Source organism: Gymnogyps californianus, chromosome 10, assembly GCF_018139145.2.
Source record: "Gymnogyps californianus isolate 813 chromosome 10, ASM1813914v2, whole genome shotgun sequence".
Lineage (NCBI taxonomy): Eukaryota > Metazoa > Chordata > Aves > Accipitriformes > Cathartidae > Gymnogyps > Gymnogyps californianus.
Genome location: NC_059480.1, coordinates 329,596 through 352,058, shown reverse-complemented (window position 1 = coordinate 352,058; position 22,463 = coordinate 329,596). Strand labels below are relative to the sequence as shown.

Genomic DNA, 22,463 nt, shown 5'->3' with positions numbered 1-22,463 from the left:
CAGCTTTTTGGGGTACGTTCAGACTTGGCACAGTAATCAACATACACATTTTTTGGTGAGACTTTTGCCCTCTTGCCTGATGCCAAGAATGGAACTAGACGGCTAAACTGATGAGTCTCCGTGACACAAGGCGGAGAGCTGAGCTGTCGGGGGGAAACGATTCCTAAGTAACGTACGCAGGGACTCACAACTTACCCCCCTACGAGGCGATTTGTGTGCATGCAAACAGGGAACAGTTCACCCCTCGGTCCTTGCTGCGGCAGAACTGGAGCAGAACTCCCTTCTCCTTCCTTTCCCACTTCACAAGGAAGCTTTGATTCCTCCGTGTGTTCCTAGATCTCCTAAGCCAAGGTGTTGTGCTGGAATAGGGATGTTTACGAGACAAGATGATTGTATTTTGTGGGGCTAGAAGATGGGCCCTGCAGGTACAAACTCAAAACTCAAGCAATCCAGGGATCCAACAGGTAAGACCTTTGTTGAAAACCTTCCAGCCGAGATACAGTTCATTTAAATACAAAGATATTATCTCATTACAGGGGTATTTGATACCAGTTTTCTATCTAATTGATATTTTCACTCAAGTACCTCAAAATGCCGGATGGCGTGATCAAGGGGCAGGGAAACAGGGATGCGAGAGGGCTGCTCGCTGCGGCCGAGACCCATCTGTCCATGCAGCGACACATGTCACAAGGTTGTTCCTCTTGCTGCAGCTCTTCACAAAAGCAGCACAAATTCATCATCAGAAGAAACAGCTTACGACAAACGCTTTGTGCGCCGTGCCAGCGCTTGGTAAAAAGTTGTGTCTGTGTTGTTAACTGTGGGGAAGAAAATTCAAGTCCGGTTTTAAAGCTGACCGGCAACAGAGGTTGTGAAAATGATTTTTTTCCTTTGAAAACGTGGACCAGTCACTGACATTAAAGCCCGTGGAGAAAAAACCAACCCCACAAAGCAAGCCCTGGGAAAAGGGCGATGAAAAAGCTCTCACCCCCCCACCCCGCGCCTCACCTCTCCTGCTCCCAGCGGGACGGCGCACCGCCCCGTTTGCTCTGCCGGGCTCCCCTGCCCGCCCGGCCAGGGCCCGGCTCCCCACAGCGGGGTCGGGGGCACCGGCAGCCCCTTGGGGGGGGCCCGGCCCCTCGCCCTCACAAGGAGGGGGCGGGCAGGAGAGGAGCTGCCACCGCGGCGGCCCAGTGGCACCCGGCGGGCTCCCGGGCACAGCTGGCGGCCAGCCTGAGGGGAGGCGCCATGAGGCGGGAAGCGGGGCCGGGAGGACAAAGGGGGGGGCTCCTCCCGCTCCCGCCCCCACCGGAGGGCAAAGGGGGTCCGCCCTCGCCCCGCCCCGCCCGGCGGCCCAGCGCGGCCCCCGCCGCCGCCCCGCCGGCAAGGCGCGGGCCGGTGCGGCCCCGCCCGCGCCGCGGGGGCCCATGGGATGGGTAGTCCCCCCCTCCCCGCGCCGCCCGCGCCGCCCGCGCCGGAGGACTCGCCGTCCCAGCAGCCCCCGCGCTGGCGCCCCGCCCTCCCCTCCCGCCGCGCCCCCGCCCGCGGACTGCCGGGCCTTGTAGTCCACGGAGGCGCTCTCGCGGCCGGCCGGCTCCGCGCGGGAACTACGCCTCCCGGCAGGCAGCGCGGCGCGGCCTCCCCCCCCCGCCCCGCGTCCCCCGCCGCGCCGTGTTGTTGCGCCCGGCCCGGCCCGGCCCTCCCCACCCCTCTCCCGGCGCCCCCGCCCCCTCCCCCCGCCGCCGCCGCCGCCGCCGCCGAGCTCGGTGTCCCAAGGCAGCCCGGAGCGGCAGCGGGGTGGCGGCGGCTCCGTGTGCCAGGGCCCGGCATGGCACCGCGCCGCCTTTCGCGCGGGGACCGTTGGCTGTAGGTGCGGAGGGCTGCCCGGGTAGGTACGGCGGCACCCGGGGCCGGGAGGGTCCCCACGGGCCGTGCGGGGCGGGGATCCGCAACAGAGGGGCCCTGAGGCGGCCGTGCGGGGCGGGGGGGGAGCGCTCTGAGGAGGCCATGATGGGGCGGGGGGCCCTGCGGGGGTGGGGGGGCCCTGAGGGGACTGGGAGGAGGGGGGGGGGGGCGTGAGGTGGGGTGAGGGGTCCCTGAGCGGGGCTGGGGGGTGCGGGGCCACCATGGTAGGGGAACACGGATGGGGGCTGTGGGGAGCTGAGGGTGCCGTGCTGGGGAGCACTGGGGGCACAGGAGAGGGCAGGGCCGGGCCGGGGGTGCCCTGAGGGGACTGGGCTGGGCTGCCGGGTCGTGCTGGGTTGGGGCTCTTCTGTTGCTGGGGTGGAGGGGAGCCTTGTGGAGAGGCTGAGGAGCATAGGGTCTTGGGGCAGAACTGGGGAGCACTGGTGGGGGAGTGCCCAGAGATGGTGTAGGGTTGGGGTTCCCTGAGGAGGAAGAGGTGGACTGGGGAGCTGAGCTTTGCAAGTGGGTGTAGTGGGGAGAATGGGAGCAGAGGGCTACCCTCAGTGAGAGGATTACTGGGGAGCAGTAGGAGGAAAGGGGTGTCTGAGGAAAACGCTGTGGGCTGTGCTGGGGAAGATGCTGGGAGTGGTGATGAGGGAATAGTGCTGGAGGAGCAACTATAATACTGGGGAACATGCAGAGGTGATGGTGGGGAAAATGGTGCCTGAGGCTTTGTCAGTGTGTATCATTAAAGTGAGGTTCCTTGATACATCTGGAAGGCATGTCTGGAAAGAATTGAGAAATGGGGTTTGCAAGGAGGGGCTGGCATACTTAGAATGGGCTGGTAGGTTCAAGGAGAACTGCAAATCGAGGCAAAAAAAGATGCAGGTAGCTCTTTTGGGGAATGAGCCAGGCTCTGAGAACCTTGAGTTAGAGCTATTGTGTTCTTGCTTGTCGCAGTTGACCAGTGGATGAGAAAGCATCGCTTTCCTGCTGTGCTACGACGTCCCAACCCTCCCTGATTTTTTAAAAGCGGATGTCTGACCATCCTGTAGGCATGGCTCACCTGAGAGAATTTGCCAGCCAGGTAAGCGGCAATTAAAAATTTGTTTTAAACTCTTGAAATGAGTTTAAAACGAATCACCAGAAAATCACTTTTTGCCACTCTTTCTCTCTCTTTTACACATCTCAGCTTACTCCTGTTAGCCGATTGATTTGTGTCTTATTCCGTGGTGGTGTTGGACTGACAGCGTTAGGTTGCCGGCCATATAGAAAAGGAATTCTTTGCCCAGTATGGTGCCTTTCTCTGAGGTTAACTTTGCTCTTCTTAGGGAGACAGGAATCATTGGCTCTCTGAGTATTTTTTGGGGGGAAGTCTAGAAATGGGAACAGAAAAGCCGCGTGTGCAGGCTGTGCCAGACATACCTTACTGGATTGTTCATAACCATAGCCTGAGAAAAACGGTGCTTGTAGCCTTAATGCATAAGAGGTAGCGATATTTGATACTGAACATTTAACTCTTCTGAGAGAGATATCAGCCTCAGTGGATGCGGTTAAGTCCTGCTGTTGTGATGACATTTTCATAAGAGGAATGTGGAAGGATGATGTCATGACTTGGGACTAGAAGCTAAACCACATTAATAGTATTGGCTTGAATCTTCTTTCTTCTCAATTTGGTTGTGGGGTGTGTTTGATTATTGGCAGATGTCAATACTGAATGTAGGTCTTGTTAAACCATGTTTTGTGAGAATTTTTGGCATTTTTCTGTTCTGCTCCTAGGTGTAGAATTATAATACTAAAAGCTTTAGTGGTTTGAGATGATGCTTTCTCCAAGCCTTTTCTGATTTAAAATTGATTTGCAATGCATCTTAGTTTGCATGCTGTCTTTCACATAAACTGTTTCCCCAAAGTGTGTATGGAATTAAATGCAAATATAGTGCCTGAGTGAGTCATAGTACAGGGAGAGAAATGAAAGGAGTAGGAAAGGATACTGCCTGGTTAGGGCTGAGAACTGAGTTCTGTAGCTACAGAGGAGGTTGCTCTGAAGCTTTTTTGTACACAACGCTCACTAATGAAGCTTATCAGAGTTCCAGTGGTCTCATCTCTGAATTTATTATTATGTAAGGCATAATATTTATTATGTATGTAAGGCATTCTCAGATTCTGTCATCCCATGACTCTCTGTCTGGTCCTGGAATAGGAAGGCAGTCTGTGTTGTTCATTCCTCGGGTCTCTTCAGGAATCCTTGATGGGACCTCGTAACCTGTGTGACTGAGGCTTGCTGGAAGGGCAGTAGGAATTGTCCTGAAGTTCTGTTCACCAGAGTTTAGGCAGTGGTGGGAGGTACTGTGAAAATCAAGAGACTAAGACTTGGATTGGGATGTCAGAGGCTTGACTTGTCTTTGATTCCCAGTTCTGTTGCTGATGTGCAGGGTTACCTTAGGCAAATCCCCAGGTTGCTTTACCTCTGTGCCTCCATTTCCCTGCCTCAGCTAGTTGGCTCGCTCTCTTTTTTTGGCTGCCCTCCTCTTTGTTGGGAGCTCTATCTGCTAGATGATGTATTTGCATTACTGCGTTTAAAGCTCTGATCTGAGCTCTGTTTCTAGTTTTGTTGTTCGTTATGTGACCTTGAAGAAGCTGTTCAAGTTCTCTGGCTAAGTAACGCTTCGCTCCCTTGAAGCAAAAGAATACTATCTGTGAAGCAAGTTGGGAGTCTCAGACAAATTTGTTTGTTTCAAAGCATTGAACACAAAATTCCCTCTTGTCTATACTCCAGAAGTTCAAAACTGTCTCAGGTTTAGCAATTGACGAGAGCTGTGCACAGATTTCATATAGACAGGGAAGCTTTCAAATGTTTCCAGGTACAAAGCTGATTTCCCCAAAGAGAACATAGTGCCTGCTGCAGGTATCTCTGGTGGTGGCCCAGAGGTTAGTGTGTGGCATGCAGTGTGGGCAAATGCTGGACTGGGAGTTGGGGAGGAGAGGAGGCAATGAAGGAAAGAAGGTCAGTAGCTGAGGTTTATTAAAACCAGCTTCCTCCTTCCACTGTATTTGGCAGAGGAAAATGATGTTTGTTTGTTTGGCTGGTTGGAAAGTGCTCTAGTCAGAAGTAACACTAAATGCCCCTGTAGTTCCATATAAACCTTTGGAGGCTGCCAAACTCCCGGTCAGCTTCAGCTCTTAAAGTATTGTGGCCTTGACAATCTTTTTCTGTTACAGACTTCTCCCATATAGAACAGTGGTTCTGATCCTGACCTGCCACAGACCAAGGAACTCTCACTTCCAAAAGGGTTTAAACACTTCTCAGTGTTTTATGCGGCAGATGCAGGTGTGACTCTTGCTCACGATGCTGAATATGACTCTTTTGACAGTGAGATCCAGCCGGACACAGCCCAGAGATGAGACCTTGAGCTGTTTCAAAGGGTATTTGCTTCTGTTCCCAATATGCAGCTTATCTTTCCAGGTAGTAGCTTTGGAATGAGGGTAGATGTTTACCCTTCTTCTATAGTCTCCTCTCAAAGGCTGTGGATATCATGTCTCTGCAGCTGGAGGTGGCAGAGCTGCCAAACCCATTCTTTCCCCATGAAGCAGCTGGTGTTACTGCCAGGCTTGTCTCATAACACACTGCAATTCTTAATTCCTGATGTCTGCAGTGAGTCGCTCTGTTTTAAAACATGGCATCATCAGTCGTGATGGCAAACACCCCCACACCTGTCATGACAGAGCATCCTTCTTTCCTGTGCTGCGAGATTAGATCCTGGAGGGCAGAAGTGGAGCACATTACTAGTAGATTGTCCTCAACCCTCTCATACTTATTCCCTCCCCTTCCTGCACGTACAACCAAGATAGTGCTTTGTGTGCTCTCCCCCCAAAGCCCGTTCATGCCTGACTGAGCCATCTCTAGTGTCTGACTGCTCTCAATGGAGAGAAACAGCATGAGGCTTTTTGCTCCGGAACTGCTGTGTAATTGACGTTCAGTCAAGCAAAAAGGTACGATGAGGTGACCATCCCTTAAAGGCTTTACGCATTGTAGTAGAACAAGGAGCAGCAGCTGGTCAGCTAGCTCTTCAGACTCTGGCCTGGAGCTCTATTTTGCAGCCCTGGTGGGTTCTGTGAATGTGGAAGAAAATGGAAAGATCCCAAGCTGGCGAGCAGTTGCGAAGTTGACAGGTGCTAATAAGCTTCTTTGGGTTATCTATGCTCATTTATGCACATGTAAAGCATTTCTTCTGGATTCTGTTACTTTCTACTAATGAAGTTTTTCAGGTGTGTTTGTAGCTGTGCAGTTCCAGAACATGGATTTGCAGCCAGGGTGATTCTCTGACAAGACGACTGGCACTGAGATCAATTCGTATTTAGAAAAGGGACAGATCGTGCTTGTTACGCCCCTCGTTGCAGTGCTCTGCAGGTGCAAATTTATTGGGGTAGGGGAGAGTTAGGCTACACAGAATGCGTTCTTCTCCTCCCCTGCCTCCCCTGCTTGAGCCTCCCGAGTGTGGCAGTGTGCTTCTCTTCTGACAGAGCGGTGCACTCTCCATTTCTGGCATAACTACATTTGTTCTGTTGTCTGGTGAGTGCCGAGGCTTGTGTGCCCATCGATGTGAACATTTGCTCATCAGCAGCGAGTTACCCTGTGGCAGCTCGAACAGGAACTTTTTTAATGGACAAGAGCTTTTGAGCAGATGTCCTGCAGACTAGCATGATTTTATCTATCTTAGTTTGTCATGGGAATTCAGGACTGCTTCCACGAAAATGCCACCTGGCAACGTCTTCTGTGGTGTCCACAATGGTAGTTCACAAGGTGTTCCAGTGGGCCGACATTGACCTGCTTGAATCGGGGATGGGCCTGTTTCCTCCCCCCTGTTTACAGAAAGTAAAGAAATTTGTTAGCAGACTCTGGTCCTGCAGCAGGCATCGAGGAGACTGTAACGGTGGCTGGAATGACTCTCTACCACTTTGCCCCATACCTGCTCCCTAGGTTCTGGCTGTTGCTGGGTATGACTTGTGTGATTTTGGCAGTTCTGTCAAGGGATGCACGTCCTCAGGCCCTCCATAGAGTCATACTCTTGCCCTGTCACCTGAGAGCTCTGAAGCATTTCCAGATCAGTTTTGAAGTGACAGGTACTGGGAAGGTAAATCCAGTACCTACAAACAAAGTTTCCTGTTCCAGCCTAATGTGGTGGGCCTGTCTCTTCTGCCCATCAGAGTTGTATCGTGTTCCTGAGTCCCTTGGGCGAAGTTCCCATGTGCTTGTCAGGGAGATTTGTCTCCTTCACCGCCCCTGCCTGAACTGCTTTGTTCCACAGAAAGCGGGATAAACCGATATTGAAGCATGGAAGCTTGTTTACGAAGCTGTCCGTGATTACAGAGCCCGATACGTAAAATGGTGGTTGTCCCAAAAGCTGCCTGCAGTAGCTGGTGCTCTTATGTTTGATGTCCTGTTCTTGAGGAATCAGTCCTGATTCTTTGATGTGCCATGCCAGGCTGAGGAGGGGAGCAGTAACTTACACCTTGCCATTTCTTTTCTCCTGAAAAAATCACTTACATGGCAGGGGAGGAAGGTTTTCTTGCAGGGCTGCTTCCCTGCAGGATTCATGTGGATAATCTTTCCTTTACCAGCTGAGCCAGGTGCTTCGAGGAGACGATCCTCTTTCTCTCCCTTCTCCCTGACGTGTGTGAGTGGCTGATGTGGTGAGTGGCGTTTTTATGGTGCAGGAGGTGACTGCGCAAGGTAACGTCTGGGCCACCTTGCTGCCCCTTCCTGTAAGTTGGTCAAGAGGTGGAAACTGCTCCTGGCCTCTTGTGAGCCTGGACTAGCCAGACCGTTCTCCCTGTGCCGCAATCGTCATTCTCATGTTGTCTCCTGGCATTTCTCAAGCTCAAATCCTCTTCCTTTCCCCTGCCTCCCTCTCTCCAGTCCCTGTTATGTATCTCCAGTTCCTTTCATGTCTGCATATCCCCTCCGGTCTGTTTCCCGTGCATTTGTTCAAAGTACAGCCTGTTTGGGTGTTGCCATGGATGCACAAGGATATTTGGTTATCCTTCTGCATCTTGGACTGGAATGCACGTGGAAATCCCGTTGAGTGAGCTGACTGTAAAGCTCACTCTGGGCCTGGCTTACTCCATATAGCGATGCACCGGGCACAGAAGGCAAACAACCTGTAATGACTGGCTGGCTTAATCATTAAGCAGCACCTAGGGCTGCTCAGTGATGGCCTGCTGCTAGAACCTGGTGTTGGATGGAAAAATGCAGCTGCCCTGTTCTCAGATAAAATCTCTGCCAGCTCAAGGCTCTTGCAAGGGAGCGGTCCCTCTGGGTGATGTGTTGGAGGTGAGACTGAGAAGTTCTGGGTGTGGAAAACTCACTGTAATGGCTTGGCCGCTTCCTGTAGGTCAGGCCATATTTTCCAGATTTATTTTTTTTTTTTAAACTAGATCTATTTTTTAAAAAAGGCAGAAAAACTAATCACAAAGAGCCTTTTAGTAGCATGAAGCAGAGCAGGACCTCCTGGTCTGCAGCGGGACAGAATGAAATAGCATCAGAAAATTATTATGATTTCTTCCGTTTCTCATCCATACTCTTCTTAATAAAGAGTTAACTTTGAAGCTGCTGTTAAAGAGTCAGTATTTCTCCGATCATCATGTCAGTAGCTTCCCAGTTGATGTGCTTATCTAATGAGGGAAATGCTGTTTGCTTTTGCATGTGGGCGTGCCAGCCAGAGGAGAGGCTGTTCCAGAAAAGCAGGTCTGCAGACGGAGTGTCCATTCAGCTCTCCCGTCTCCTCTGGGACAGGCAGGTGTCTGGCCTCCTTGCTGCTGACCTTCCAAAAGACGTGAGGCTCCCTCTGCAAACATCTGAAGAGAGCTGGGCTGGGTGCTGCCTGGAAATCAGGCTGCAGCAGAGAAAACAGCTAATGTGAACTGGTATTTATAGTACGGGAGTATTTCACCCTCCAAACAAGTAGGGAAGGGTGCAAATCTTTCAAATCATTCCAGTCTTGGAGTGCAGGAAGGCAGACTAGGGAAAAATCCTTGTGAACTTCCTACGGCCTCTTGCTTGTGCCCACTTTCTCATCCGGATCTTCAAAAGAAGGCTGGTTCTGGTACACCTTGCCTGTCTTTTTATTCAAGCGTGAACAAGTGCTTGGTCATGGAGCTGCTTTGGCACCAGTTTAGTGCCTGCAGTTGAGCAGTCCTGTCCCAAAGGAGCTGACACTTTCCGTAGAGATACTTGCTGATGTTCTCCTTCTGGGCTTCTCTCCCCTTCCTCCCCCGCTACAGTCTGCAGGGGTGGAAAGCCCATGTAAAAGGTTTCTTCAGTTCTTCTAATCTCGGATATATTCTGTGTTAAGTTTCTCAGCACGTGGAGACCTTGTAGAATATGTGAGTTTCGGGTGAATTAAACAACACATAGTAGATGCACAGATAGGGAGATGAGCTGTGTGGGTATGCACGGCGCTCTGCAGGCTGCCGTGGGACTTCGCGGACTTTTCCCATCTCTGCTCTCTGGTTTAGCACTCCAGGGTGGATCCTGAGGAGCTGTTCACCAAGCTGGAGCGGATCGGCAAAGGATCGTTTGGTGAAGTGTATAAAGGGATCGACAACCGCACCAAGGAGGTGGTTGCTATCAAGATCATCGATCTGGAGGAGGCTGAGGATGAAATTGAGGACATTCAGCAGGAGATTACGGTGCTCAGCCAGTGTGATAGTCCCTACATCACCCGGTACTATGGCTCCTACTTGAAGGTAGGACAAAGCCATGGCAATTCCCTTGCCAGCAGTTTGGGAACGGGGTGGGCTTCTCTATGGGTGCTGCAGCTGAGGGTGGCGTACAGCACTGAAGGGTGCCCAATCTGTGAGTGTCAGTGTGGCAGCAGGAACAGCAGTGGCTCTGCTCACTGCATTTATGTGGTCTTAATACGAGGCTGGGCTTTAAGACACTTGCAAAGCACATGGAAATGAGGTGCCCAGTACAGTGTGGTCCCAAGAGCGGGGCACTTCACTGGAAAGAAAAGTATTTGTTGAAGAGGCTGACCTCTCCCCGGTTTGACCGTTCCTGAAAGGAAGTTTGTGGAATACTTTTCCAAAATGCCACAGTTTTAGGGTTGTACCACTGGGGCCTTTATGCCTCTGGAAAGAAGAGGAGTTTGAAACTGTACTTTGTGATCTTGTGATCATCATTTAATCAGAAACAATGAAAAGAACAGGAACTGAGTCTTTGGAGGAGTGCTGATACTGCTTCTGTTGAGAACAGGTTTAGGAATCCCCAATGGAAGCTACTAGTAGTGATGATCAGAAGTGGCCTCTGCATGCTGGCTGCTGGAGTTGTATGTAACACTGGGTCCGTAGCAAACAGTTCCTGAGCTCTTTGGACCCTGATTATTCCTTACGTATTTTTCAAAGGCCGTAACACATTTTCTCAGCCTTCTACTGAAAACACCAAGCAAGCTGTAGTTTCATGGATCTGCTGCTTAGCTCCTACCAGGACCCTGTGAACCTCAGTCTGGAAATCTCTTCTCTGAGGAGTAAGAGAGTGTCTTGCTGATCGCACCCTTCGAGCTGGCAGTCCCTGTTACTGAGATCAAAGGCTGCAAAGCTCCCCTGTCATTGTCAAGCAGATGTGCTACATCCGTTGGAGTGATGTTAAATGGCTCCAACCTGAGAATATGCTTATCTCTGCGGGCTGTGTGTGTAGTCTGGTGCCTGTAGGGGCACTAAGCTTGCTCAGATAAAACTGCAGACTGAGAGAAAGAGATGTACTGGGGCAGGTCTACTGCTATAATGCTGTGTCAGCAGGAAGGAGGGAGCTGGGAGCTCCTTAAGGAGGCTCCTTAAGCCTCTGAGAGCTGCGGCGTGCAGCATCTCTTAGATTGTGTATGGGACTACTCATGTGTCTTGCTGCCTCTGGGGTGTTTCACTTTCCTGCCTGCTTTTATTACTGTCTTTGCTCTTGATTTGTGCTCTTGCTTGCAGGGCACTAAGCTGTGGATAATCATGGAGTACCTAGGAGGAGGTTCAGCCCTGGATTTGGTAAGTATGTGGTAAGCTCTGGACCATGAAAAACATTGGCTGGAGCCTTGGTTTGTGAAATGCCCGTAAGCCAGACACTCACTTGCCACATACCGTCTTTTTGACGGCCCTGTGCCTGAAGGGTAGGCAGCGCAGGCCAGACATGCTGGTTACGCATATCCCAGGACAGAGGAAATGTTTGCACGGAGCTCAGCTGTCAAAGCACTGTTCCCCAGCGTGCTCTGCTGCTTTACAATGGGAAGAGCCAGTGAACTGAAATGTGACAGCAGCCAGTTGTTTTTGAGCAGTGCAAATCCATACTTCACCTAATAAGAGTTCGTGGTATTGTTCAGTGCTTGCATGGCATCAAGCTCAGCAGGGGCCTGGTCTACGATCAGGATTCCCAGGTGTCCGATAATACAAATGACGTCTAACAAGTTATCCCAGATTTTAAGGGAATACATATGCAGAATAAACACATGGGCAAAGTTCTGCTGTGCTGTGTTCTGTCACAGGATTTTGCTTTTCTCCTTAGGACAATAAAGCCTGTTTTTCCAGAGCAGTAACTAAGGTCATGTAGTGTAAACTGCTGAGCCTGCACTGACTTGGAGGAAGGGTGTAGTGGGGGGCCTGTCATCAGCAGAAGTCATCTTAGTGTCAGAACCTCAATTATTGCACTAAGGCAGGACTTGTTTAGAGGAGAACTGATGGAAAGGAGAAGAACTTTGATATAATACTCCACAGCCAGAGGGTAGAAGTTGTCTCCGGGCTGTTGCAGTGGCTGAAATTCAGTTCTTGCATGCTAGCAGAGAGACTTGAACAAGAGAAACTGTTAAGATGTTCTGTTCCCCAATGTATTTCCAGGCCAAAGCGAGAGATGAGCATCCTGCTGTTTGTCGGGGAAGCCTTTAATAGACTAAATCCCCCGAAGATTTTCCATTTAACATTGCCAGGTGCAGAGTCCAGCATTCTGCTTGCAGAATGTGCACCAGGCATGCAGTAGGTGCTTCCTGCTGAATATGACCTGCTTGCCCAAGGTTTCCAAGTAACAAACTGAGAGGCTGGAAAATCCAAGGCATCAGTCACCCTCCTTTAAGTCATCTTTCTGCCCTTTATCAGCTGAAGCCGGGACCCCTGGAGGAGACTTACATAGCTACTATCCTGAGAGAAATCCTAAAGGGTTTGGATTATCTACACTCTGAGAGGAAGATCCACAGGGACATCAAAGGTAAGAGTGGAGAGCTCAGCTCTCTTTCTTGTAAGAGATGTTACTAACATAAGATTCAGAATTATTATACAGCAATAATCTGAGATGTTTCAAAGACTGTTTCTCAGTGCTGCTTTTCCTGTTGGGCTGCTTGTTTCTGAATCTGATGCTTGTCATTTTATTGCAACTCATGTTTTTCATGTCTTTAGGGTTTCGAGTAACAGTAAGGATCTGTAGCTCTTCTCTGGCATTTGTAGTTTGGACAGGCAGGGGGCTAAAGCAAAGGAGTCAATGAAAGGCATGCTCAAATATTAGCTGACTCTCAGTTATGTCTGGACATTTGCTTTACTGCTGGACCCCAAGGCGTGTGTACGCTGGTTGTCATGGTTGTAACTTATTGTGAAGGTGAGCTGTCCTCACGCAGGGCTCACAGCCCTAGAAAAGCAGGGCAGCTTGTGTCAGCTGCTCCTGTAACTGATTTTTATAGTCATGGGCCATGTGCAGTGTAGAGAGACCTGGCATCTGCCTCCCAAAGAGCAGTCTCACACCGAGCACAGAGCATCAAAGGACAGCAGGAGGGCGGGAGGACAGTGCTGTGGAGACGTGGCCAGTGTTGGATGCTAACTGCTCTGACCCTCTGCAGGAGGGGATGTGAACAAGCAGAGCAGAGAAACCTCATGCAGGGAGATATGTAGCAAAGATTCCGTTGCGTATGTGAGACTACACGTTTCTAGCGCTGCAAGCCGTGCAGGACTGTTGGCCGCCAGCAGAGTGGGGAAATGCTGAAAGTTTGTAGGTAGAGTCTCTCTCAGAATGAAAAGTCCTACAAACCCCCGCCCCGTTCCAAAACCTGAGCAATGTCACTGTCTTAAGCTGAGTGAGTGGGAAGCAGTACAAGACCAGGACTTGTGAGCTCTTCAGAAGGATCTGCTATTTAACCTGTGCTGAATGCTACTCTGAAAAAAAAGTGAGACCATTTGAGGTATCTTGGGCAATGTTGCCCTCTCTTCTTTGTGTGGCCAGGAATCACATGTAGTTGATTGTGTGGCCCTTCACATCTACTCCTTGCTACTACCCTAGCAACATTCCCCTTCTGATCCAGCCAAGCGTATGAACTTGTTCATGTTACCCAGCAGAGGTCAGAGCATGAAAATGAGTCTGAGGCTGGAAATCCGAGCTCAGGGTTTTCACTGCAGCGAAGGAGGATGTCACAGGAGGTCTGTTCTCAGTATTCAGTTCTGTGTGGGCTGGAGATGATTCACAAACCGGTGGACTTCATGCTTATTTGTGTGAACAGCTGCCAACGTGCTGCTTTCGGAACAAGGAGATGTGAAACTGGCTGACTTTGGGGTGGCTGGACAGTTGACAGACACACAAATCAAGAGAAACACCTTTGTCGGGACTCCGTTCTGGATGGCACCAGAGGTCATCAAACAGTCTGCTTATGACTTCAAGGTGAGCTGGGAGCCGGAGGATTGCTGCTTGGTGCTACTATATATGAGATGGTGCTAGCGTTAGTACAGGGATTGGAAGTGCTGCTTATTGCAAGGATGATACTTTCCCGTTACGGTTCAGGGTCTGTTGGAGAAGTTTGTCTGTTAGACATGAAACACCCTATCTGATTTTATGCGATCAGCCCTTCGGCTGTGCTAAAGTTGCATGCTTCCATGCTGCAGAATTGCTCCTTGCAGTTCTGTGCTGTCACTGTTCTTGCTCTTCTTTCAGGCAGACATCTGGTCCCTTGGAATTACAGCCATTGAACTAGCAAAGGGAGAGCCTCCAAATTCTGACTTGCATCCTATGAGGGTTCTCTTCCTGATCCCCAAAAATAACCCTCCAACACTTGAGGGTCACCACAGCAAGCCCTTCAAGGAGTTCGTGGAAGCCTGCCTCAATAAGGATCCTAGATTTGTGAGTATTGCTGTCCACCTGTGAATTTGGGTAAAGTGTTGCAGAGGCCAAAGATTTACTTAGCAGGAAGACCTTTTGGTGCAAGGCTCCTGGAGAGAAAGAAGTACTGAGCTTGCAGAACGGACAGGCGAGCCTGGCAAGAATTGAAGTCAGTGCACTTGCATGTTTAGTGTACAGAGATGGTTAGAAGTAGCATGCTTTCCTTATTTGCTCCAGAGGCCAACAGCTAAAGAATTGCTGAAGCACAAGTTCATCACGCGCTACACCAAGAAAACCTCATTCCTAATGGAGCTGATAGATCGATTCAAGCGCTGGAAGTCGGAGGGCCATGGAGAAGATTCCAGTTCTGGCGATTCTGATATGTACGTACACGTTCTGCACGGAGGGGTGCCCCTGCTATACCCTGCGTGCCCCGGGGTAGCCTACTACAAACAGCTCGGGTCCTTTTCCCCACCTGGGCTGGAGATCTTACGGTAGCTCAGGGAGACCTCTGAGCATCCGTTTGTGGGAGCCGGTGACTGCTGCCTGAAGAAACAGGCTGTTACCTCCTGTTCAGTGGGACGCGGTACTCTATTCTAGTCTTAACCTGTGGAGCCTCTTTTCTGAGCGTAACAAATCAGAAGTACTAAGAAGAAACATCTAGGCTGTGCGTTAACTAGTAAAAAAAGGCTCTTGTTGCTTGTATTTTCTGCACGTTCAGTTAAATACAAGAGCTACAGGCTTTAGTAACTGTGGCAACAGCTGTGTATGTGTGTTTGTGTATCCATGGGTAGAGAGCTTTGCTACTGATGTGAAGGATAACGAGGCTATGAGCCTTGGGTGAGGAAAGGGCGCTTTGTTGCCAGGCTGGTGTCGCAGAGCTTCTCTTCACCTGTGGTGGCAGCGACTCAAGTGACCAATGACTCTGGGAGATTGGCTTGCAACATCTAAGCCTGGCCCCTCAAACTGTGAGCTTGGATTGTCTTGAAATTCTCCTAAATTTAACTAGCACTTGAAACTGTCTTCAAGCTGGTTAGAGCAGAAAGGTGGTTGCGGTGATTTGGAAACATGATGTAGTACTTTGATCTCTGTGGTGCTGTATATGGGCTGTAGAGACTGAAGTGGTTTCTCTTCAGGATTTTTTCTGGGATAGGGAAATGCCTGGAGCCTTGTGGTGATATGACGATCAGGTCAGGGAGAGCTTGTGACTATGGGAATGCATGGGTAAAACACCCGGTGTGGGGAGCTGAGGCTTCGTCTTGACCTTCTCCTTTTCATTTGCAGTGATGGAGACACAGAGGATGGAGACCAGGGTCCAATCTGGACATTCCCACCAACTATTCGCCCCAACTCCTTGAGCAAGCTGCACAAAGGAATGGCTCTTCATGGTTCCCAGAAGGTCTGTTTGCTATCTGTTCTTCCAGAAGTGGACTGAACTAACACAAGCTTTTGAGGGTCTTGGGGAAGGTACCAGTCACTCGTGGTCTGTCTAAAATTCACTTTCGTCTGGTATCAAGGGCTAATGCCCCAGAGTTGCCTCTTCCACATCGTCAGGGTACTGCAGCCTGTGGCTTTCCTGAGACCTGGCGAGGGGACTGCCATCAAGGTGCTGTGAATTTACCGAAGGCTTAGTAGTTTGTGTGCCCTGGGAGCCTTTGCCTGTGCTTGTAACTTCTTTTCATGTTGCTTCCTAGCCTACTGAGCCCATCAAGAGGCAACCACGGTCACAGTGTCTCTCCACGCTTGTTCACCCCGTTTTTGGGGAGGTGAGTAGAACCTTCTTGGTGTCTGTGGTGATTGGAGATGAAGAGATACCTGACATGGATAAGTAAATGGGAAGGATTTGGAGAAGGGAGGTGCGGTGAGGTACCTAGTAGGGTTAAGGGACTATGAAGCATTTGTGCCTCTGTTCAGAGGTCTATGCCGTATGTTAGGAAAGTGAGTGTGTCCCTGGAGTGTCCTCTCCAATGCACTTGTGTTCCTAGAAGCATAGCATTACTCTGTTGTCTTCTGGTGAGGATAAGGGAGAGGAGTACCTGTTTCTTATCTGCGTCTTAGGCTTGCTAATGCCTGGGCAACTCGGGACCCTGAAGTCCCTGGCCTCCGTGGCTGAAGTGCAGCTCCTGTCGGGGCAGGCAGGTACTTGAGCTTGCCTGTCGCTGTGCATGTTCCCTGCCCTCGTGCTATATGCTGCTGTCCACGGCAGAGTCACTGAGCGGAATGTGGGTGGATTAGAGCAGGAGTTGGCTTTGCCAGTTACTAGGCCATCTTCTTGATTTATACATTTATACTATTGCCAGCGTGCCGAGGCCAAGGAGTTACCTACCGTATGGCCTGTGGAAGGTTGACAGAGAAAATGCTTTTGGAAAGTCCACCCTGTTTCCCTGCCTTGTGTTCTGGGTGGGGACGTGGAGTTGACGTAAAAGCTACCGTTAATGACGGGATAGTGTCTGTATCAGCAGAGAGCTGAACGGTCTTTCCAGCTGGGTGATGTTTTAAGGGAGGAGAAGAGGACGATAATCATAAGGGGGCTACGGGCTTCAGTTGCTGTTTCCAGCAGGAGTGTAGGAAAGGCGGTTCTGCTTCAGAAGAAATCGCTTACACAGACACTGCGTGTCAGGGTTCTTTTCTTGGGGTGCTGGGTCACAGAGACCTTTCTCTGGTCCTGATGACTTGCTCTTTTCTGGAGCCTGATGCTCTTCCTGAGTGGATCCTTGTGCTTCTCCTTACCAACCTTGCTGCACCAGTTCCAGGCGGGAAGTGGCTTCCTGGACCTTTCATTTCTGCTGGTTTGACTGCCTGGCCCCAGATTTGCTGATCCTCCTTTCCTTTGATAAGACTTCCCTGCCGGCTCTGCTGATCCCACTCAGCGAAATCAGGTGCAGGGAAGGTTCTGGGCAGCCTCGGAAATAACCTGGCTTCTGCATGCGGTAGCAGGGGGTTGGAAGAAAACTTTTCTCCAAATCTCCAAGTAGGAAATCTGCTTCACTGCTGGTTGCACGTGTTGCTTTTTTCAGTTCTAGTTTCCTACCAACAGCAGACTTTTTCCTTCTCACCGTTGTATTATTGCCTCTTAGACCTGCTAGTTGTGATCACCTCTTTCCATAGAAGGGCTGAAGCTGGGCTTTGCGAATTGAAATCTTACTGAGATGCTGTTCCTAATCTTTTGTATGCCTTCCCTGCATGTGTATTATTGGATGTTAATATGGAAAATGACCCGTGGTGGGTCATTAACACAGATGGGGGCAACTGCAAACCTGGAAACGTGGCTGCCCGTTCTGGGGCAGGGAGGAAAGGTAAGGCTTTTGGGCCTGGAGGGCCAAGCAGCAAATAAAAGCCAACCTGTAAGGCTTTGCGCAGGACAGCTCTCTAACCCCCCGCTAACCTCCAGAGAGCTCTTCTGCGGCGGCAAGTGACAGGATAACGCAGCCTGCTCACATCACAGGCTGCTGGGCAAACGAAAGGTCAGTGGCTTGGCATCAAAGGCTGACGATAAACTGGCACCTTACCTGCAGGCCAGACCCTGTGTCTCGTTTTGCTCTGAGGCGGGCAGTCTTTGATCAGGTAGACGTCAAATCAAATCCTTTGGCTTTAGCGTCACAACTATTTTTGGCCTAAGAAATCTGTATCCTTGATGTGTAACTGAGTTGCTCTCCGTGCCCCCTGCCACTCCTGAATGAGCAGAGGCGTGTGCGAGTTGCTCCCACAGCTGAGGCTTTGCGTTAGCGAGCAGTTAGCCCACTGAAGAGGCAGCAGCTCTTTTTGGCTAGGAACCGTTTGTTTCCAGCGGGGGAACTTGGAGCACAGGGATGGCTGCAGCTGGGGATTAGCATTCACATTGTCCGGCTTTCTGGACCATGGAGAAAAGGTGAGCTGTAACAACAGGAAAGGCTGATCCGAGAATTGCAGGCAAAGAACTGTGAGGCTTACGTAAAGCCCTTTAATCAGCGTAGCCTAACGGGAGCTTAATTGAACTGGGCAGCGGTTGGCTGGCAGACATCGCTTGTTCAACAAAAGGTTTTGATTTTTGTTCAGCTCGTTGCGTAATGGTGCGCGCTAGGGAAGGGGCTGCTGCGTGAGCTGCTGTGCGAAGGAGGTGGGGAAGTGCTGCAGAGGATGTGACTGTGGGTTTTCCAACGACAGACTCCTTCAGGCTCAGCATCAGTGACCCGTCAGAGAGGTTTAGCTATTTCAAATTAACAACTAGAACCATGTGCAAGTAGACTTGTGGCTGGTGAGGCCTCGTCGGAGCGCGCTAACCATGATGGATGCAAACTGAGGCTTTTCATCTAGGTCAGGTGCTGCACGTGGAGGTCTTGGTGCGTGGGCTTCGTTCCCCTGGCCCCCTGGGGAAAGCTCTCCCCTGGGGAGGAGCGTTGGAGGCCAAGTGGCTCAGGATCCGTAGCGTGGCAGCACTCTGCCTCGGCCTCGCAGGCACTAGAAGCAACTCAAACTTTTTTGTGGTTATTAGAAGTGGTGGTGACTAACTCCTGGTGTTACGGTATTTTCTGCCCTACCTGTCTGCAAGCCTTTGTGTGCGTCCGGGTGCTAAGCTGTTGTTAGCAGCAAAGGTGACTGTACTGGTTCAGATACAGCTGGAGTTCTTTGTTCTGTTACTGCTGACGGGTTTTCAGGGCTGTTGATCCATTTCCAATATCATTTAGTTTGTTTAAGAGTACATCAGGGCCGGTTTGTTAAGGACTTCAATTGCTATTAGAACCTGGAGGAAAGTCTGAACTCCAGACATTGGACTTCCATCTTCCTGACCTACAAAGAGCCCTTTTTAATTTTTTTAAGAAGAATGTGGGTGCCCTCCAGCACCCTTGTGGAGTCATACTAAAAGGGAAAGGCACTTCATGTCTGTGCTGCACTGCTTGACCGGTGCTTTCTGCAATGAGATAAGGAACTGACGCACTGTTTCTGGGTTGCAGCTTAAAGATAAGCACAAGCAGACTGGAGGCAACGTGGGAGCTATGGAGGAGCTGGAGAATGCCTTTAGCTTGGCTGAGGAGTCCTGCCCAGGCATCTCTGACAAACTGATAGCACACATGGTGGAGCGGGTACAAAGGTGAGTGTCCGCTGGTGTGCGAGCTGGAGCGGAGCTGGCGGTGAACCGAACCATTGTCATACTCCATAGCTATGGTAAAGGGTGGTGCTGAGCAGTCAAGACACCCAAAAAGTGAATATTGATGACAGCTGACCTAATAGTCCCCAAGTCACTTCTTTTAACTGCTTTTCATTTAATGGAAGCAGTTCTTCCTGCCTCAGAAGTCCTTCCTCACACTGAACAGGTTTCTGTAGTGTAGATGAATGTTGCAGAGCACAGAAAGGTGCTGCTATTCACCTTCATCTTGCATACATATACATATGTGATGTCCTGCTGGTCCCATTACCCAGGTAGCGAGGACTATGCAAAATGTCATCGGGATCGCTTCTGGAATAGTGAGTATCTGTTTCACCGCAAGGAGTGTGCTTTACAGCGCTCCGTGCAGCCACTCACTCTGCTTGCCCAGCTTCAGGTAGCAGGGAAGTGTATTTTTCCTGAAGTGAATTACTTATTAAACCAGCGAAGGAGGATAGTCTGGTAGAATTAAGTTCTTCGCTGCTCAGCAGGTGCTGCGTCAAACTTACGGGCACCAAGTTCAGTCACGTCCATGTGTTGCAGGCAACAACATCAGATCCTGATCACAGGTTTATCAGGCTTTATTTAACGTTAAGTTGGCTTTTCTCCCTTTCACAGCAGGCTATGCTAAATCTCGCCCTTTCCTCACCAGCCAAGAAACTTAACATTTGGCCCCTCACTGGTTAGAAGGCTGGAAGTATTTTGCTATACATGTGACCAAAGGAGCCATTCTGTGCTCTGGTGACTAACGTAAATACAACCCAAGCTTTACAGTCTTTACACCCTTGAACTTGGGCTTTCTAAGCATTTATTTCTGATGGGTTTAAGCTGGCATAGTTTGTGCCTTGTAGCTCAAGTATCTGTTGGATGCTGTCAAGCAAAGAAGAGCCTAAAGGCTCTATATACTAAGGACTGAAAATACTGGCCATCCTTGAGGGCTTCTGTTAGTAAGTCATTCAGGCTTTCAAGCAAACATGCTACGCGTCTGTTTAGATCCCTCATCTAATAATCACTTGAAGCCGGAAAGGGAACACTCTTGTCTCTTCTGGCTGACCCACAGAGGTCACGGAAAGTGGCCTGGTGATGCCTGCAAAAACTTCAGCTGAGCAGGAGGTACTCGCAGATGGGCGTTGGGTGACTCTGCAGGGCTCTTCCAGTATCATTCACTTCTGTCAGCCTAGAAATGCCACTACTGGACGGGGAATAAGCGCACGACACTGGTTTTTTTGGAGGTTTGCAAAACCTGGGAGACCCTGGTTGGTTTCTTACTGTAAAACACTAGTGCTCAAAATTTATTAGCCTAAAATTGAATCTGAAAAGCCTGAAAAAAGCGCCACCTTGGCTTTTTGTTAAATTGCTGGTTTTTTCTTTCAAGACTTCTTTATCTAGAAAACTGGCAGTGGCAACGGGAGCGGGGACAAACGCATCGAGGCTTACCTCTTCATCTGCAGCCACGCTGGCTGGCGCAGCACCCTCCAGGTGAGGGCTTGAAATGGACGGTAGTGACCAGTGCCACCCATTACTCTTTCTTGCAGGTTTTCACACAGTCGGAACCACCTGACCTCTGCCCGCTGACGTCTACGTTCCCTGCTGCTGTTTTGAGGGGGGAAGGATTTTTTCCAGCTTCATAAGAACTACATCTCTAATCCAGACCACCATCTGCTGTTGGATGTAACATTGTGTTACGGACTCCAGGACATTTCAGAGCCTTCATATTACACGTGTTTCCATGAAAACCCAGGGTGGGGTTTGCAATGCAAGTACAATTTAGACCTTTTGCAGAACCCAAGATGGGTGGTCTAATTGTTTTTACAATGTAATCAATGCAGTTTTTAATTGTTTCCCTATGGATGTATCCATTTTGGCTTGGTTTGATTCACAGCTTGTTACTGGTAAATGCCTGGCTGCTGGAAAAGAGGGAGATTCTCTTCCGTTGAGGTGTGTTTCAGAGGCGAGTCTGATGGGTTTAGCCTCCTGCCCTTCCTAAAGAAGTGTTTGTGAGCAGTAATGCGTGAGTGCAGGTATGTTTGGAAGCTCTCCATGCATTACGGCCTCTGGGAAAGTTAGAGCAGCTCTCCAGTTGTCCTGGAGGATCGCTTCAACTCCTTCACGCGCTAGTAACGAAAAGCTTTCAAGCACAGCAGCAGCTGAGCTCATATGCCGCTGCTCTTTCCCAGCTTGTCGTTTCAGAGGAGGATGGGTTTGCTGACTGTACTTTTTCTGGCTCTGGGACATCATTTTGTATTAGGCCTTGGTTCATCTAATTCAGGCAACAGCAGAACTTGCCTTGGGTCTCCAAGGACTGGGAGGCAAAGTGGTTACGTTTGGTTTGGGAGCTGGTGGAGTTCCTTTCCTCCGTGCTTTCTGCAACTGAAGCAACTAGATACGCAGGTTTGGCAGTCCTAGTCTCTGAGCTGAGCAGACACCTACTGCGCGGGCCCAAATGTTGCAGAAGGCTAAAACAAGGGGGCGGGGGGGGGAACACAACAGCCAAAGGCGCTGACAGGGCTTCAGTTCAAAAGGCAGAGCGACACTGCGTTAGCAGTTCTTGAGGCAAGAAACCTGTCCTCTACAGAAAGGGATAAATCAGATGGCCAGCAGCGATGGTATCCGCGGGGTGTGGCTGAGGGTTCGCAAAAGCCGCTCCAGGCCTCCATCCCCTTCTTCTCAGCTTTCCCTTTCTGGCTCTCCTTTCAGTCTGGGATCTAAACTCGCTGAAGCCAGGGCTCTGCTCCAATTGACAAGCTGTGGTGGTGGTTGCTAGCAGAGAAATGAAAGCATCTCCTGCCGTATTGGCTGCTTAAGGTATTCCAGCGGAGCCATCCCCAACTAGCTTTGCTTTCTGTATAATACTGGTTTATAAAGCAAATCTTTAATTCAGGTAAATGCACAGATCTTCAATCTATACTTTAAAGGTCTAGAAAAACAGACGTAGGAAAATAACTTCTGATAGCTGGTTGCTTAGAGATCTGCTCTCTAATTGTAAAGATATTCCCATTAAGTCAGCAAGACCTTAGATATCCAGATCTGTCTGTCTGGGTGTTTGTGTGTGAATGATGTGGCTCACCCCAAAGCCACGGAGAACAAAAGCTGTAGCTGTTCAGCGTTTTTTTTGTAAAAGATAGGCCACTTCGTTAGTAACAAGGCTTGATTTTTGGTACTTTGAGTCAGACCTGCAGATTGTAAGTAAGCACTGGGCTTAAAAGTAGCTCAAAAGGCCCTTACGTTCCCTCATCCCGGTGTGCGGTGTTCACTTTAGCTTATGACTATCCTTTACTCTTCCTCTCTGACGGCTAAATACAGGCTCAGCAAACACTATGAACTTGTCCAGTA

General features: G+C 50.0%; 1 protein-coding gene across 1 annotated transcript; it reads left to right on the top strand.

The window, feature by feature from the left end:
• The first annotated feature begins 1,791 nt into the window (after window positions 1-1,791).
• Window positions 1,792-21,593, top strand: STK25 (serine/threonine kinase 25). Its single transcript, XM_050902595.1, has 12 exons — window positions 1,792-1,885; window positions 2,863-2,989; window positions 9,418-9,648; window positions 10,876-10,932; window positions 12,031-12,139; window positions 13,416-13,573; window positions 13,844-14,029; window positions 14,246-14,391; window positions 15,293-15,407; window positions 15,703-15,774; window positions 18,940-19,076; window positions 20,666-21,593. Exons 2-12 carry the CDS (start codon window positions 2,939-2,941, stop codon window positions 20,703-20,705), a joined length of 1,302 nt encoding a protein of 433 aa, XP_050758552.1. The 5' UTR covers window positions 1,792-1,885; window positions 2,863-2,938; the 3' UTR covers window positions 20,706-21,593.
• The last annotated feature ends 870 nt before the right edge of the window (window positions 21,594-22,463 follow it).